Source organism: Serinus canaria, chromosome 5, assembly GCF_022539315.1.
Source record: "Serinus canaria isolate serCan28SL12 chromosome 5, serCan2020, whole genome shotgun sequence".
In the NCBI taxonomy this organism is placed as follows: domain Eukaryota; kingdom Metazoa; phylum Chordata; class Aves; order Passeriformes; family Fringillidae; genus Serinus; species Serinus canaria.
This window is the reverse complement of record NC_066319.1, coordinates 39,530,577-39,548,881: the sequence shown is the minus strand read 5'-3', so window position 1 is coordinate 39,548,881 and position 18,305 is coordinate 39,530,577. Positions and strand designations below refer to the sequence as shown.

At 51.6% G+C, this 18,305-nt stretch overlaps 1 protein-coding gene across 1 annotated transcript; it reads right to left on the bottom strand.

Annotated features, from left to right (window-relative positions):
- Positions 1-429: 429 nt before the first annotated feature.
- On the bottom strand, positions 430-17,959 carry JDP2 (Jun dimerization protein 2). Its single transcript, XM_030240550.2, has 4 exons — positions 17,828-17,959; positions 6,924-7,147; positions 2,309-2,413; positions 430-1,475 (listed from the first exon to the last, which is right to left on the bottom strand). The coding sequence occupies exons 2-4, from the start codon at positions 7,122-7,124 to the stop codon at positions 1,290-1,292; spliced, it is 492 nt and encodes a 163-aa protein (XP_030096410.1). The 5' UTR covers positions 7,125-7,147; positions 17,828-17,959; the 3' UTR covers positions 430-1,289.
- Between the last annotated feature and the right edge of the window lie 346 nt (positions 17,960-18,305).

The window sequence follows — 18,305 nt, the reverse complement described above, 5'->3', positions numbered from 1 at the left end:
GCTCCACAGTCTGGGCAGAAGAAAGCACAAAGGCACATAAAGGGATCACCAGCACAAGGACATTGTGACAGCTCCCCTGTCTCTTTCTCATCCCTGAAATGAGTTCAACCTGCTGTATTTGGGACTGAAACACAAAGGACCAGTTAAAGATGACATGGTCTCCCTCCACCTGTCCAAGTGGTAAGCCATGTCTACCTATCCTCTTTGGTGCAGCACTGAGCTACTTCTTGCTTGACAATAGTCAGAGCTGCCTCCAAGATTGCCAGCTTTCTAGGGTGAATTCTCCTGGCCTACAACTGCTAACACAATCATCCAAACCAGCTCTGGGATCTGCTCCACTGTGTCACTCAGTCAGGAACACAGTGGCCTGTTCAGCCCTGGCAGATGCTGCCGCAGTGCTGGCCCAAACAGAGCTACAGGAGGACAGCATACGCAAAGGTAACATTTACTGAGAGATACAGAACTTAGTATTATGAAGGACATACATGGATGGAGAGGGTAGCGACACCACTGCAGAGGGCAGCTTGGGCCCCCTTCCCAGCATGCCAGGAAAGGAGCTGGATGCTACCCAACAAGTAACACAATGGAGATAACTGTGGAATATGTGTTTGTAACAAACAGACCATTATAACATACATTTCTATGGGATCACATCTAGTGATTATATAAATCCATATAGAGATCACTGTATAAAAACTTTGTAAAAAATACTTTAAAAAAGTGTAAAAATGTGCATTCAAAAGCACGGCCGACACGGACAGCTGGGCTGTAAACATTATACTGAGTGTGCTTGTGGGGGGCGCCTGCGCCACCGAGCCCCGACAGGCCTGCCCACCAGATGGGGCTGCATCAAGTGTTTGTGGTTCTTGGGTTTGGGTTTCCCTCCAGAGTGTGCACCAGGAGCAGCGGCAGCCTCTGGGCAGGGTGCTGGTGGGCACTGCCCAGCTGCCACTCCTCAGCCTGCAGCCCCTGCTACCCACGGGCTGCGTGCTCCTCGCAGGACACGCCGTGGCTTTGTGGGTCCCAGGGCTGAGAGCAGGCTGAAGGGCTGTGATGAGGGAGATTGCCCTCACTGACACCACCAGCCCTGCTCCCAGGTTCAGCCTCAGAGTACATGGTTGGCAGGTTCCTGATCTTCTCTGTTCCCACGTTTGGTCCATAGTTCCCAAGGAAGCCCACTGGGTCCTGGCTGCACCTGGCCTGGGTGCACAGTTCTTCATACAGTACATACATTAGAGACCCTGGAAGACCCTGTGCCACTGTCTCCTCCTCCTGGCCCTGTGCCACCTTCACTTCTTCTCTAGCTGCTCCAGCAGTGGGTTGGCTTCGCTCTCAGGCGTCTTGATGCTGTCTGTCCGCACGATGCAGGTGGGACGGTGCCGGTTCAGCATCAGGATGAGCTGCTGCCTCTCCTGTTTCAGCTCTTCTATCTGGGCCTTCAGCTCAGCATTCATGAGCTCTAGACGCTCAGACTCCTAGCAGGACAGGAACACAACCGCATGTGACTTTATCTAGCAGGACAAGACACAAGAAACAATTTGGCCAACATGCCACCTCTGCTCAGTGCTGTCCCTCAGCCCCTGCAGCAGGGGAGCAGGCTGAAGACCTGCCAAGGCATCACATCCCTCCAGGAAGTTCATCCCCAGCCCTGCTGCCTCGTGCCTGGCACTTAGTGCCGTCACACAGAAACACACAGCCACCACCTGGGGCAAGTCTCTGCCACACTCCAGCAAAACCCCTACCTGGCTGTTTTCCATGGTCTGGTAAGGTGTTTGGGGAGAAACCCATGCTTCAGTTTTCACCCAGCCCACCTGTAAGCATCTGCCCTTGTGAAATTACTCCTTCCAAGTTCTGTCATCTGCCCCTGTCTTACCACTGTTTGCAGAAAAACAGCAAGGTGCTGTAACAGTTTTTCTGCCCTGGGGTTAGAGGTGGAGAGGGCATCAGGCCTCTGAGTGGGAAAATCTTTATAACTTCGGTCAAGGGGCCAGCACACTGCCTGCCCCTGCCCTGTCCCACACTCATATGGGTGTTCCTGCTCCAGCACTGAGGCAAAGACATTATTATTCCTCTCTCACCACAAGCCCGGAGCCAGCCTCCAGCCCTGGTACCATGGGTAAGCTCTGCCTGGGCACGTACATTGCCACCACCTTCACAGCCTCATGAAAAGCAGGGGCTGTATTTTCCCAGATAAAGGCACTGGAGCAAGGGGTGGCAGAGGGGAAGCTCAGGAGGCAATGTTTCCTGCAGCTGGAGCTCTGTTCTAGGGAGGTCCCTGCTGTGCCCTGGGATAGACTGGGGCACCCACCCGCTGCAGGAACTCCGTCCTCTCCTTCTTCTTGTTACGACATCGTGCTGCCGCTACTTTGTTTTTCTCCCGGCGCCTTTTCCTCCTCTCTTCTTCCTCATCCAGCTGTAAGAAGACAGAGAAACCCAGATCAGAGCCAGCAGATGTGGGCTGGGGCAGGAGGTAGGGGCGAACACGTGGCAGCCCCACCCATGGCAATGCAATGTGGCAGCCACCTGGTCACGGGCTGCCAGCAACATGATCCTCACTGGAACCAGGAATGCTGCTGCTGCAGCCTCTACCTCCACTTTGTGGGAACACAGAGAGGGAGACCTGTACCCACAGCTGAGGACATGGCTGGTAGGGGACAGACAGACCTTCACAGGGCTGCTCCCTCCCTGAGAGAGGGAAGAGACAGAGAATAGAGGCCCCTCCCAGAAACAAAAGTGGTTTGTTACACAGACACCTACAGACTCAGCTCTGTGAACACAGACATTGAAAGCATCACACACACAGCCAAGGACAAGAGGCAGAAAAACCCAGAAGATACTGGAATGGGGCAGGCCCAGCTGGGGTATCTGGGACTGTGTGCTGCAGCTTCAGCACTGTCTGAGTCACAGGGCCACCACAGTAAGGTGGGGACAGGTCCTGCATCCCCTGTGAGGGGGCAGGACACAGCAGTGCCTGCAGTGTTCGCCATGATTCAGTTCTCTGTGCTCTTTGACTCAACCACACAGGCCAAGCCAATAGGCCCTATGGGTCAGAAAACCATAACCAAAGTATTTATGGATATATGCTGCAAAGCCTGTGTAAATGGCCTGTGGCATGCCTACACCCAAGAACCCAAACTAGCTCCTTCGAGAAAAATCTGAGCGCTGGAAAGCCCTGCAAAGTCATGTTATACTTTGTAGCATGGATAGAGAAGAAAAGGTCCCCAATGCCTTCATCCACATTTGGCCTGGGTCTCTGAAATTTGAGGTGTCAGACTGAACTGCCTCATTCCTATTGACTGATACCCAGTGGCCACAAGATCACCCCACATGCAGGCACACCAGCAGTGCCTGATGGCAATGAAGGCTGCAGGTGCCATCATCCACAGCAGACTGTGCACACTGCTAACAGTCACCAAGTCCAAAACCCACTAATCAAAACATCCCAGTGTGATGCACAAGGACTGGATGACTCAGCAGAGGTAGGGTGAAGGTGTAGCTGAAGCAAGCTGCATGTCCAACACACAGCACATAGCACGCTGTAGAAAGCAATGTCTGCGCTTTATAGCACTCACAGTTCTGCATCTTTTCTACCTTGCTTTGCAAGCATTATACCACAATTGCTATTTCAGCTGGGGTGAAAATACTAAGCAAAGCCAGCACAAGCTATGCACAGACTTCCATAGTGCCAGGCTGCCACCATTCTTTTGACAAGGAAGTGTCATGGGGCACCAGCGTACCACACTTGGGAGAACTAGGATGGGAACTGCACTGATACCCCCAAGTCCAGTCAGAAATGGACAGCTCACACTGCACTCACATAACTTAGATGTGACAAGTTAGCAGAAGTAATCTGGAAGGCACTAACTCTACATTCCGCTGTCAGGTCTTACAAAATTTCCTGACAGAAATTAAGAGGAGGTGGACATCAGGGTAGATGCAATTCCCCTCTGCACATTTACCAAGTACTCATCTACCCCTAAGACAGCTTCTTGTCTGTTAGTTCCAGGATTACTAGGAGGATGCATAGAGGTCACTTGTGCTCACAGCTCCAAAGCTCAAAAAACACCCCCAACCTTGACTTCAAAAGTACATCTTGGGGCTGAGCAGCAACTGGAAGAGCAGCCAGCAACTGCATCAGCCCTGGGAACTGCCTGACATTTCCATGCCCTGTTGGTCCATTCAACTTGATTTACAGAATAAATGACCTGTCTCTGACCCTGCCTCCACCCCACAGAGAGCCCAGCAAAGGTCTGTGTCCTTTAGATGGAGTACAGATGCCCAAGGAAGGTGGCTCAACACAGACAGAAGAAGCTTGAACCCTTGATTCTGCTTTTTGACCATAGCTCCTGTAGCTTCATAGAAATATAGAAAGGTTTAAAGGTTAAAGATCATCGAGTGTCAACCCCCCTGCCACAGGCAGGGACACCTTCCAGTAGAGCAGTTGCTAAAAGCCCCATCCAGCCTGGTCTTGAACACTTCCAAGAATGAGGAATCCACAAATTCTCAGTGCAGAGAAGTTCTCTTCTTCAAGACAGCAGGTTTTCCCCATCTGCTTCTGCTTGATTTCAGTTCAAAAAGGTGACATGGCCCAGGTGCTGAGGGTTAGGACATTATTCAGAGGCACATGGGACAGTGATGATGTATCATCCAACAGCATGTCCCAGCAGTGATCTCCAGGGGATCCCCATGGGTACAAGTCCCTGTGGGGATGCCTCCTGAACTGCTTCAGTCAGCAGCCTCAGAGACTGAGGTGATCATCTGCCTGAGGGGCAGGGCTCAGTCCCAGAGGTAGCACCCCAGGTGGGATTCAGTGGTGGCAGAGCCCAGCAGATCTGTCTACACCTGTACACAGGAGAGCAGCTTTCCCAGTGGGGCTGCCCATCACCCTGCAGAGAAAGTAGCCCCCAACACCCACTGGGTGGGTTTTGTGTGTGCCCCCAGGCACAAACACCCCAATGCCAGGAGATGCTGGTGCCCCCAGCAGAGCAGAGAGAGCTGTCTTGGCCAGGCTCATGGCAAGCAGCCTGTCCTGCCAGTCACCACAGAGTGGCATGCCGGCACCCAGCATTCCTGGGCTCCAGCACCCTGCAAGAGGAAAGCAGCTGCAGGCTGCATTGCAAAACTCTGCGTGGGCAGCTTCTTGGCACCTCACGGGATAAGCAGCTACTGCTTCAGCTCCCTCAGGCTTCTGCTGCAAAGCCTTGCCAAGGGCAGCTCCATTTGCTGTCTTCAACTCCTCAGCTTCATGAGCCATGCAGGGGAGGAAGCAGCTGCATGGAAGGTAGTTGGGCAAGGGCTGTCAGTGGGTTTTCTTAGCTTTCCTCCACATGGTGCCTCCACTGCTGGCTCAGAGGACACTCAGCAATTCCAGTACCTGCTGTGGGGCAGAACTGCCCTGTCCCTGTCACACAGATGCCAGTGACATCACATACCCATGCCCACAAAAAGCAAAAGCAGCAGTTGCAGGGCCAGCTCAGAGGTGCCCAAATTGCCCCAGGAAAGGAGCTGGGCCTAGGAAGACAGCATAGCCACAGACTCATCCTCTTTCTTCCCCAATCCATGAAGCCAGGCAGGCACTGCAGACCATTTGCTGCATTAATACCCAGGCCAAGAGCTAGAAAGAGATTTTGACTTCAGCTGCAAATGCCTGACTGCTTTGCCCATAGAGGAACAAAAGCCATTGGCATGCTCAGGGCCTTACAATGGCCTCGCACAGCATCCTAGCCTCAGCTCTTCCCACTGCAGAGCTGTCCAGTCCTTCCCAGGCAACCTCCAGGCTGCACAAGCTGACTGGACACTCTCTTGAGCACAGAGCTCCTGTGCAAGGTGATCAGATGAGCTACATCATGCCAGTTCTACCCACAGAAGTCCACCTCAAACAGCTGGAGGGAAAGAACAGGGATGGCTCTGCACAGGTGGGCCTGGCTGCTGCTGAGCTTCTGCTAAAAAATTGGGCTACATTAAATGGCAACCATTTGGAGAGCAGGTTGCCCCTGAAACTCCTATTTTACTCCTTTCAGCTCACAGCTCATCACAGGCAGCTTTTCACATCATCCAGCACCTCCTTGCTCACTCTGCCAGAGAAGACACATCACCCCATCCTCATAAGTCATCATCTGAGGTAACCTCACACAGAGCAAATGCTCTGTTCAGAAGGCTGTTTGCTGGACCTTCTAACAGCAGCCAGCACCCTCGCACATGTGGGACCTCTGAAACAGGGGTTCCCAGCTCCATCTGCAGGCAGTAGGAGGTGCAAACACTCACCACCAGTTCAGCCAAAGACTGGACAACCAACACATGGGACATAAGAAAAACACTGTCCAAGCATCTCCCTAGTCCCTTCAGCCTGGTTCTGACATGGCAGCCTGTGGTACCGAGCAGAAACCACCTACCTTCCCCATCCCAGGAAGCTCGAGGTGAAGCTAGGGCCCACCCCAAGCAATGGGGCAGGGGCAGCTCCCATCCAGCAGCGCCTGTGGCACAGGCTGAGACACTGCTCCACACACCCCATTCCCACTGGAGAGGCAACACCAATGCCAGAAGCACCAAGGGCTTGTTGACATGGCTGACAGGTTGTGTGACCTCTACTCTGGGTGCTTGCCCCAACCTAGGGACATGCTGGCTGCAGCAGACCCCACTCCACAGCAGGGTTTGAGTTCAGATGGCTGCCAATTGCTGCATTGGACCAGTCAGGTCTGGGACGCTGAGGCCACAACTGCCAGCCAGGGACAGGAAATCAGGCAGGGAGAAGAGGCAGCTAGTGGAGCAGCTGCTAACATGCAGGCACATCACCAAACAGGGAGCTTATAAAACACACTGCTGGCCACTGCTACCACAGCCAAGCACAGGCAGGAGGGAAACCCAGGCAAATGCAGACAACAGCCCTGCAGGGGCACCTGCAGCCAGCAGGCTCCAATACTCACCTCACTTTTGACAGGCTGGGGTCTCTTGCCAAGCTTCACCTCCAGGAACTGGAGTGGCGAGATCATGGCCCCGATGTTGCGGATGTCGGCGCACTTCAGTTCCTCGGCGGTCAGGGCTGTGCCAGGCAGCCCCGTCAGGGGGCCCAGCCCGGGCAGCGCACCGGCCGTCAGCGACGGGTCGGGGATCTGCCCTGGCATCATAGCAGGGGAAACGGCTTCCTGGGCTGGAGGGGGACAGAGACATCCCATTACAACCCAGTGACAGGGCCTCGTGACACAGCACAGGGCTAACTCATGCTACAGTCCCATCACCTACAGGGGTATGGTTCAAGGAAGGCAGACATTCTCCCCCAGGAAGGGCAAAGGCAGAGAATAAGCAGACTGTATTATAGAAACCAAAATATATGAATCCTGCCAGGAAGAATAGGCTACTGGGGTGTAGATCAGGAAGGGAAGAGACCTGAGAGGCAAAGCTCCAGAGGAACAGGAGCTGGCTGCAATGACAGTGATGTGATCCCATGGACACCTTTCTCTGGAGTACAGCGGATCAAGGTTTGCTTTTAGCTGAATTTTGATCAATTAATGTGTGGATTATTAGTACAATAAGAAAATGGCACAAAGAGGACCATAAGATGGCCTAGGCTGGATTCCTTCTGGGCAGGCTCAGCCACTGGTCATGGCTGGAACAGAGTGCACAAAGACTACAGATAAAACTGCAAAAAAAAAAACCACCACCGTACAAACATCTCTCGGCACAGACATGAGGAAACAAAGGCTGGAGGGGAAGGAAAACGGTGCAAGGTTCAAAAGTCCTCTTCTATCATGAAAGAAAAAAAGTGAGAATAGGATCAGGGCAAACTTCAGCAAGTCATAGGGAGGTGAAAGGGAGTTTTCAATAACTATGAAGAACAAGCAGTAAAGATAAAGTAAAATTAAACCTTAAATAGAGCTCCATAGAGATGGAGCTGTTACATCAGTCCAAAAGCCATTGGAGCAGATGGTTGTTGGCTGCAGTGCATGTTGTGCAGATACATCCCTGCTGTGTAACTGGCCTGGGACACTCACAAGTACTTATAACATTCACTACTGTCCATACAGCAGCCATTTGCCCCTCTTCTTCAACTCAACCACACATCCCAGTGTGTGTGCACTGCTCTCCTTGCCCTGCCCATCCAGACAAGTCCCAGCACACTGCAGGAGCCTCCAGGCACCCACCCCATTCTGCTCCTGTGCAGGAGGCACCAACACAGCAGGAATAAGGACCAGCAATGTCAAGAGAGAAACAGACTAGAGGAGTGGACACAAAATCTCAGTGTGCAGCTTCCTGCAACCACAAGAGCCAGTCAGAAGGCAGGATTCAACAAACAGCTGGAGAAACTCATGGAGGCTCTCGCAGCACCAAGTGTCAGAGAAAGGAGGAACGTTAAATGAGGGATAACATGCACTTGCCCTGCTTTTTCCAAAGCATCCACTCTCATCTGCTGAGAGACCAGGTAACAGGCAATACCACTTTTGGCCCAGGCAGTACAGTCGAGCAGACTCACACACACACTCACTTAGCCAAGCCAGCTGCCACAGCTGCTCAGCACTTGCCATCCCAGGGAGACAAATCTATGTCAGTACCAGGCTGTAGACTCGAGTAAAGCTGCATGTGAGATAGAACTGCTGGATCACAGAACCACAGAACAGCTGAGGCTGGGAGGGATCTCTGGAGACTGCCTGGTCCAACTGCTCTGCTCAGTTGGAGTCAGTGGGAGCAGGCCAAACAGGGTTAATCATGACAAACAGAGAAGCTGAGGATTTCTTGGCACTGGCACATCTTTTTACCCATGAGATTATTTAATATATTTGTTAATGTAAAGGAACCAGAGATAAGCAGCAGAAGGAAAGGAAAAACAAGCATAGAGGCTAGTCAAGGGCAGAGAGGCTAATGCAAGCTCCACAGCATGCAGCACGGGTGCTGTGCAAGCTGTATTGGTGTGACAGACAGAATGATTTGCAGCAGAGAGTGTCTACAACCTGCAATAAGCTGTGAGCTGTCAAACAGTCTAACCTGCCAATGAAGAGGTCCAGGTGTCAGCATGAGATGTCTCCTGGCAGGGTTTGCTCAGCTGTGACCAAGAAGACTTGGGAAAGAGCAGGGAAAGCAGATGCAGCTAGACAGAAACCATAAAGAGGAATCAAGCCCTCTGCTCCAGTCATCCTTTAGGAGACCAGAAAGGGAAGAGCAAGCCAGTGTTCAGCACTGCTGGGAGCACTGCTGTGGAGAGAGGAAGCTGGGCAGGGAGGAGGTGATCTGCATAAGGTCTTTAAAGCCTGAAGACAGGAAAGACAGACAAGTAACTTCCCAAGAGAAGAGATACTATCTGATGAAATGACTCTTGCCCATTTGGTGACAGAAAAGAAAGAGAAAATACTTGGTAATGATACTTGACCTCAGAAAAGGCTACAAGTCAACTCCTTGAGACTGCAAGGACCTAAACTGATGCAAAGTATTCATTCTTCCACAGATCTCTAAACTAGAAAAATGTAATTCCACATCTGCAGTGGAATCTTGTACCAGCATCTGCACCAACATCTTGTAAGGTGCCCGGAGATGCCCAATGCAGCTGGGCTCTGAAGCTGCACGCTGCCTCCCTGCCCCTTCCTTTCAGGCCTACACATGGCTAAGATGCTTCACCCCTCCAGACATAAGTACCAGCACAACCTTAGGCTGCACTCCAGACAGGAAAACACAAGTTATTTAGGGAGTGTGGCTAAATCCCTATCACCTTCCTCAGAGATCGTCCCTCTCCAGCAGGATGGCACCGGGTCAATGAGGTGCCATGACAAAGGGGAGGTGAATCTAGAGGTTCTTCCCAGGACCCCCTGCCACAAGACAGAGCTGTATGGGGTTAAATCCAGTTTACCATTTTGGGGTAGCTGTACACACTGCAGAGCTGGCAGCTGGCCATTCCCTGATGCTGCCACCAAGGTGACATGCTGTGGCACTGGGGAAGACACCTGCCAACAGCAGCACAGCCCGAGCCAGCAATCCCACAGATGTCTGTCCCCAGCTTGAACAGCTTATGTCAAAATTTAAAAAATAAAATAGAAAAATAATCAGTAGCAAAAGTATATGAGCATCCACTTGAAGTCTCTCACAGACTGATTTGGGGCCCTGACCCACTCTTTCACAGGCTTCAGGATGAGAATTGACTTGAACCCAGCGCTGATTGCCAAAATCCATTCTGGACTTGGAGGACTTGGTTTTAATTTATTCATAGAATCACAGAATATGCTGAGTTGGAGGGACCCATCAGGATTATCAAGTCCAGCTCCTGACACTGCACAGGACAGCCCAAGAGTCACACCATGTGCCTGTCGTCCAGACTCCTACTGAACTCTGTCAGGCTTGGTTCTGTGACCACTTCCCTGGGGAGCCTGTTCCCCAGCCATCCTCTGGATGAAAAACCTTTTTCTGATATCCAACCTAAACCTCCCCTGCCTCAGCTTCATGCCATTTCCTCGAGTCGTGTCAAATGCAGTTGACAGCACCCAGGCTAGACAGTCCAGGTCCTCAGGCAGACTGAATATAGAGTCACTGCAATTTATGAAATAAGGAGCAAGGAGAAATCCATTCTTCAGACTGTGGGCCAACCTGACCACTCAGCACCCTCCCCCATGCACTCCTGAGTCTGGGGCAGGTCCCTGGGGACATGTAGCTAAAGATATGAGAAAACACTGTGTTTTCTCCAGCACATCTTCTCCTCCTTCTGCATCTTTGATCTGGTAGCTTGATACGCCTTGAAATAGCCTCTGTACCAGTGTAACACACAATACAGGTCAGAGTGAAGGGGCTGGCCCATATCCAATATGTTCTAAAAATTTATCCTGGATCCAGGGACTGCAGTGCCAAAGCCCACATCACACCTGCATCAGTGGAAACTACATTTTAAGCTCATCAAACCAAAGTGCCCAAAGCCTTGTGGATAACCATAAACCTGCACATTAAGATGAGCTGAGAACTAGGTAGAAAGGGGGGAAAAGTGTTTTCTCAGGTGAGAGCTTGCTCAGGGGTCAGAAAGCTCAGGAGCACATTGAGAACTGCCAAAAGTCAAGCTGAGTTAGGCCTTGGAGAGGAACATAACACCATTCCCAGCAGGGCTATAACCATGGAAATAAAAAGAAATGAGGAGAGATGCAATCCCTCTCTACAGAGCAGGTGTGCAGTAAGAGATCATCTCCCCAGTTCTTGAGGGCCCTCAGCCCCAGGCACTGTCACTCCTGCTCATTGGAAAGACTCAAGCTTGAACAAACTCAAACTTTGTCCCACTCCTTTGCTTCTTCCTAATGTAAGCACAACTTTCTTTTCATCCCAGGTACTTTCTCTTTCTTTTCTGGTGAGTGCCAGAGATAAGTTGTACTTTGATCATGTAAAAAAGCCAGAGTATGGAATTCTATTTACTTCAGTCTTCCTCCCAAAGCTGTTACCCTGGCAGACATGGGCATGCCTACCCATAGCTCCAGCATACTGGTACCATGTTCACATGGCAGGGCAGAACTTTAAAGTTCAGGATCTGAGTTTGACCTTTAATTTGCAGCTCTTCAACAGCCACATCTGGCTGGATGGGGTGAATACAGCTGGTGCCTTGCCAATTCCTAATTGGTTTCCAGATATTCCCTTGCAGCATTTGCTATTCTAAGGCACATGAACCAACTCACCTCTGTATTCATTCACTTTCTAACATAATGCTTTAGTTGGGATTCTTATTATATTTTTTTCTTTTCAGAACTGATAAATAACAGTCTTTTTCCCTCAGTGCCAGGTGGTCTTTCAACATCTCCTTACACGAGCTTGGAAATGTCATGTCTTCAGTACAACCTAGCTTTCTGGTGTCCTACATTTGAACCACACAATTCCTTTGTATGCATTGTATCAGCTATGCTTTTTCACATAATGAAGCCAATAGCAACACATCAAGAGGAAAGAGAATGTGCAGTCTTGCATAGGACCATTGGATCAGCATGACACCAGTTTCTTGAGTTTACATCACTAGAAATCTGCCTTTTGCACCAACACTATTCATCATTTTGTGCCATGATATCAAGATGCTCCAGAGTGAATTGGGAGACAGAGAAGGCTTTCTTACAACTTCAGTTCAACAAGTACCTTATGCCATTCATTGCTCTGTTCAGCAACCATCTTTGCAGCAAAAATCTGGTCAATACATGATTTCAAAGGTCAAAATTCAGGTTTTATTTCCTTAGCTTTGCCTCTACACTCCCTTATTCTGGTTAAAATACTGTAACACAAGACTTGACCTCTTGCCGAAATGTCTGTAAACCTCCTGATAATTGCAGCAACTTTTGCATCCTTGCTTTGGCACTGTTCTTCCTGTGGCTTCAATCAACTCAGTTATTTTATCAGCAGTCTTATACTCAAAAAGCTGACAGCTCACCTTGGTTTTGCTGCATCTTTTCCACCAGTTTCAAGTGTTTGCCTGCTTTGTTCCTCAATTATGTCTTTATGGTCAGCAATCTGTGACACTGGTTGATTTAATATTTCTTAAAGGCAGCACCCATTACTCTTAGTTCTTCTCCTACTGCCAGAGTCTGTTATCTTCTGGAAACCACAGCCTAGAGGGAAGAAGCTTTACTAGGTTGTTTCTGTCCCATACAGGTGCTCAGCTTCCTCAGTGACACTGCCCCCACATACCCTTCTGTTCTTTCTCCTGCAGTTCTAATCTTCATGTTCTTGGGCTTTAATTTTGGGTTGTTGGGTTTTTTTTAATGGGTTGGGGTTTTTCTCTTTCTATACTGATTTGTTGCTGATTTTTCAGGGGACTCTTTGTTTGGGTTTGTGTTTGGGGTTTTTTTAAGAAGCTGATCCTTGCACAGCAGTTACAGCATAAATCTAACATGCACAGGCATAATTCATATAACCCAGGGGGCTTGTGCTCCACTTGCTAGCCTGTATTCACACCCCTCCTGCCACCTCTTCACTGCTATTCTTACCCAGACTAAAGCTGGCACAGGAATGCCTACCTGTGTTGAAATCATACATTGCACACAGACTGCCTCAGTTTGTATCCACCATCCTATGCATCCAGAGGTGCTGTTTGTTTCTTTATAAACCAAATGCAGTTGCTACTGTTGCACTACGAGCATCATCCTGCAGAGCGGACCACAACATCCCAAAGCAGGCTCTGACAGTCACACTTCAATTTAACTTGCCATTACTGCCTTATCTCTGGTGTCAGCTTCCTTGGTGAGAGTGAGAGCTATTTGCAGCCTTATTATCAGTTTTGCTGTCTATAATACAATCACAGATTCTTACAACACAAGCTATTTCACATGTGCTGACATTTATAATGGTTGATCCAAGTACCCTTCTGATGCTCAGAGAAACCAGTCTAGCATCTAATACTGCCAGCCAGCAGATTCTGACACTCTGTACCTACCAGCATGTTTCTCTTTTCCCCATGTTAAGCCCTGCACTAAGGCATAGTCTGTCCTACCAGCCCTTCTCCATGCTGCCCGCAGAATAAAGGCCATGCTTGCCTGGTATTCTCTCAGCAGCCTCAGCCTGGGTGCCTGCCATTACTTGTCAGCTGCCACGCATCAGAGCACTGCTGAAGTCTCTGTAAGCCACCATACAAGCAATCTTTGAACTCTTCATCAGGGTGTTAGCACCTAGCACAACATTGCCATTTGTATGTACTGTCTTGGAGCACCCAAGTCACAGTAATTGGCCTTTCATTGGCTCCTGTCCAACAGGGAATAATAATTCTGATTTGGAGATCAGAAGCAGTGCTACCAGCTTCTAGTTCCTCAGATTCTACTCTGCTTTACTGCCATTTTTAAACTTTTTTTTAGCTCCTGGCTATCAAGTTACCTCAGTCTGTATGTCATATATTGAATCTTATCTAGTTCCTTCTGTGAGCAGAAGGATGATTTATATGAAAGCCCTTTCCTGACATACCCAACTCCTCATGAACCAAGAATGTAATTTCCTAAACAAAGACAGGGCAGTTGGCTACTTCTCATTCTCTGAAGCTCTGAGCCACTTGCTTTTTTCCATCTGGACTCTTCTGAGAGGACTGCAGAGTGCTGATGGTCTGAAGCCTACAGACCTTCTTCCACTTCAAAGTTCAGGCCCCAGTGGGAATAGATGAAGGCAGAAAGACACTACCTCATATTCCCAGTGCCACAGGTACCTTCCCATGCAATTAGAGCCTTCTTCTGCCATCTAAAACATGAGACTCTCCCATTGCCCCACAATTCTATCTGCTCTAGACATATTTAACTTTGAGTAGCACCTTATAGTCCTATCTTCTGGCTAGCTGCTTCTGCTCTGCCCTGTTAAAAGCAGAAACTTGCAGGGCCAGTGCCAAGCACCACAGTGATCAAAGTTATTTGCCAAACATCAGAACACAGCAGAAGACAAGCCCTTTGGGGGTAACCAGTCTTTTCAGATCCCCATGCAGTAGCTCTGATAAACATGGACTTTAACAACAGCCACGGTGTATTCATTCATTCAGTTGCTGAACCTGTTGATGTCAAGGAACCCACCACCTATAGCATACTGAAAAGCTGCAGTGACACCAGCTGGGATAAAAATGTGCATGCTCTCTCTTTACTGAGCACCTAACACTACTTACTGTTTTACGGCATCACAGAAATCCCCCCTTGTTTAAAGGCCAGGTAAAGGCACGCTCACAGCATGGCCTATCAGGAGCACTGAGGCAGAACATGCCACCTCAGAATGCAGGACACTGCAGTACCTCACTACTCACTGTAGTGCCTCCACACCCCATTTCCATCCCAGGAGGGAGAGACCGCTCCTACAACCAGGTTCAGGACTGCAGGTCCAAAGACACATCTGTGCCCTTCCCACAGACTCTCTGAGCTGCCATTCTTGCTGTTCCTTTCCTCCCACAGGCAACCCCACGTGATGGGAGAAGAGTTGCAGGGCTTGTGAACACCCAGTGATGTAACCTCCCACCCCTAGTTCAGAGTGAGTGGGGGGCCACAATGCTGAACAGAAGAAGGAGCTATGAAGAACTGCTCCTCAGGAGGTGGAATTCTAAACCTACTTCATGAGTGGGAACATTCTGGCTCAGTCCTGCACTTCTAGCTGGCAGAAGGATCATCCAAGTCATTGACAGACAGAGGGCTAGGAGAAGCTTTCTAAAAACAGGAATGCAGAGAGCCTTGCTGCCCTCCCTCCTCTCCTCCATCAGGGAAGCTCAGAGCTTCCTACATGGTGCAAACGGGGCAGCCCAGAGCAGACAGCATCTCCTTGGTAGAAATGCCATTTTGCAGCCCCTTGCCCAGCTGAGTCCCACCATTAGACCTCCACAACTGCCTGTCTCATGCTTTGACTTCTTGTCCCTTTTGTGAGGAGGGGGGATACTGGTTCTCCACTCCTCAGCTTTAGAAATAATCTCCATTTGCCATTAGCAAAGCAGTCAGCTCACAGCCCTTCCTCCCTGAGCATTTCCCTCTGTACCTTCACAGGGCAGCAAAAAGCTCCAGTTTAGCTGCTCCCACCACTGCAATGCAGCGATCGACTTCCAAGACACCTGTGACAGCAGGGTTCTGTACAGCACCCACCATAGCAAGGTTCCCCTACTGCCATAGTTAATTGCAATAACTGCAAAAAATGCCATTATTTATCACAGTTTTATTAAGATTGCAATTAATTATTTGAGGTTGCACCACCCATTGGACAGCAGTACAGAGCAGGGAGGCAAAAGCTAGCCTATTCATACCTGAAGCAGCTCAAAGGGATTTGAGAAGGAAGGAATATCCTGGTCTGAGAAAACCTCAGTGGCTGAGCTGCAGCCTAGCAACTGACTTGTTGAAATCACCCTGGACCTTCCATAACCACATGTGGTCAGGGCCAGAACCTTCTTCTAGAAGACAATCCTGCTCCAGAACAAAGCTCTGCCCTCAGGGGCCAAGGACGGCCTCAGAGATGACAGCCCCCACACCCCCTACAAACTCCTCAAAATGATGCCTTAAATACCAGGGTCATCCACAAAGACCTCTAATCCATATAAAGACCAGCTCTGGCTAGTTTGCAGCAGCACTGCTCAGCTCAGAGGCCCGTATGTGCCTTCAGCTCTCTGTCTGCATGTTAAAATAGCCTGCAATGTTTGGATTGATACTCTGGACAGTCCAAGCAACTGAGAAATGCAGCCAAAGACAGATGGCATCAGGTTTGCAGTGCCCCCTCCTTGCTGCACAGCACTGCAGGACACACATATGCTGGCAAGGGGTCCCACGCCTCACCATGGCTCTGCCTCCCTGCTCTTGGGGCCAGGCCCACTACGAACAGCCACTGCAGTAAAAAGAGCCTCTTACAGCTTCACATTCAAGGCATTGCATGCTGCCAAGTACCTGGCCCAGGCAATGCAGCTGAAGTAGCAAACAGGGAAGGAGACCACAGAACAGATGCTCAGTGCTCCTTGAGCAGTTGGACACACTGCTCAGATGGACAGGGCAGGAGGAGGCAAGAGGTCTGAGGGAGTATTTACTCTTCCTTGGCAAGGAATGTAGCACAGGGACCTTTGCATCCCGTAAGGAGGGAAATACTCAACTCTGAAGATACAGGGAAAGCATCCATAGGCATCTCAATGAGGAAGCAGAGGCAATAACCTGCACACTAACTCAGCAGATTTTGTTAATTCCCCAGACACCAGGGGCAACCAATTGCTGCATGACCCACTAAGGATGTGGACGGCAGCTCCTGCACCCACACACTCATCCCCTTGATGGGCAGGTTTTTGCATTTTTAAATCACTAGGATTCATACTAAGAATCTGAACTCCAAACACTGGCATTCACAGATGCCCTCACACAAGCTTTTACCAACAAATTCCCAGGGCATACTCTGTCAAGAGCCTCCAGACACAGATTTTTATGCAAGTTTTCTCAAAACTAGCTCAAAAATCCTGGTTTGAGCTGCAGAAGCATTTGCTTCTGCTGAGCTCTTGGAGTCCAAGCACACGCACACACACTCACAGTTTGGCAGTGGTTGTGTTCCAGGGCTGGTAATGCAAGCCATGGAGCAGGCTGCCAAGACAAGCAAGAGAACGAGCCAGGCCCTGTTTCATTGGCCACCATACGCTGCATATGGCCCTGGAACCAGCCAGCACAGTGTTCTCACCCTCCTTGAAGGCATAGGAGACCCTGTGTTTTCAAATACACCTCCACAGGGCCTTCATTAAAGGAAAATGGAAACATAATGTGGCTCTAGCTCCCCTGGTATTTCTCCCTTTCCCCCAATTTGCTCTCAAACCTATTTCCCTTCCACGGAAAAAAGAAAAGTGCCTCCTGGAGCAGAGCGTGCAAAAGAATGCAACTTCCATTCAACTCCATGCCTGACTGCTAAAGCGGACTTGGGACCGCGCGGCGGGGGCACCTCCAGGGCCCCTTTCCTTCCCCGGGCCTCCCGGGCTGGAGACACGGCTGGCGACGGCCAGCCCGCCCGGCCCGGGCCAGCAGCCGCAGGGAGCCCCTCACCTGCGCGCCCAGCCGGCAGGTGAAGCGGAGGGAGCGGGCACCCGAGGAGCGGGGGGAGGCCGCCCCCGCCGCCCCGCAGCTCCTCAGTGCGGCGGCAGCCCCGAGCCAGGCACCGCGCGTCGCCGGCTGCGGGGGCAGCAGCCCTGCTCCGAGCCGCCCATGCGGCTGTGCCCGCCCCCGTGGAGGGTCTCCCCGCATCTCCGCGGTGCGCCCGACCGCCCGGACAGCGGCTCCCTGCCCGCTGCCGCGGGAGACGGGATGCTCCTCCGGGCGCCCCCCGCTCCAGCCCCCGTCGCCGCTGTCCGCCACCCCCGCGGAGCCCCGCGCCGCCGCCCGCCCCCTGCCGCAGTCCCGGCCCGCCCGGCGCGTCCCCCGCCCGCGCCCGTACCCACCGTGCAGGGCGACCGGGCTGCCGGGGTGCCCGCGGGGCCCGGCCGTAGGGGCCGGGCGCGGGCTGCAGGCTCAGCCCCGCCGCCTCCGCCGCTGCCCCGACCCCCGGGCCCCGCCGGGTGCCGATGTCGGTGCCGGCCGCCGCCGGGGCGCCTTGGCCCGCCACCGCCCGCCGCCCCGGTGCGCGCCTCCCGCAGGCTGTGGCAGGCGGCGGGGTGGGTTGCATCAGCCCCGGTTATATAGCGGCCCCTGGGCTGCGGGGAGGGGTCGGGAATGCGGAACCGGCCGGGCTGCCAGCGCCACACGTCAGGGAGGGCGGGGGAGCGGGGCCGCGGGGCGGGGAGCGCCGCGCAGGGGTGGGACCAGCCGGGGCACCCTGACATCCCGCACCTCGGCATCCCGCACCCCACGGCCAGGCATCCCACACCTCACGGCCCGGCATCTCCGCATCGTGCACCCCGGGACTCCGCACCCGCCGCC

What these genes read in the sequence shown, in the direction of transcription:
- JDP2 (XM_030240550.2), bottom strand. Translation starts at nt 7,124, where the DNA reads ATGATGCCAGGGCAGATCCCCGACCCGTCGCTGACGGCCGGTGCGCTG. An exon ending in CCCAGCCTGTCAAAAGTGAG is followed by an intron (nt 2,414 to 6,923) that starts GTGAGTATTGGA and finishes GTCTTCTTACAG; the next exon opens with CTGGATGAGGAAGAAGAGAG. An exon ending in GGACGGAGTTCCTGCAGCGG is followed by an intron (nt 1,476 to 2,308) that starts GTGGGTGCCCCA and finishes CTGTCCTGCTAG; the next exon opens with GAGTCTGAGCGTCTAGAGCT.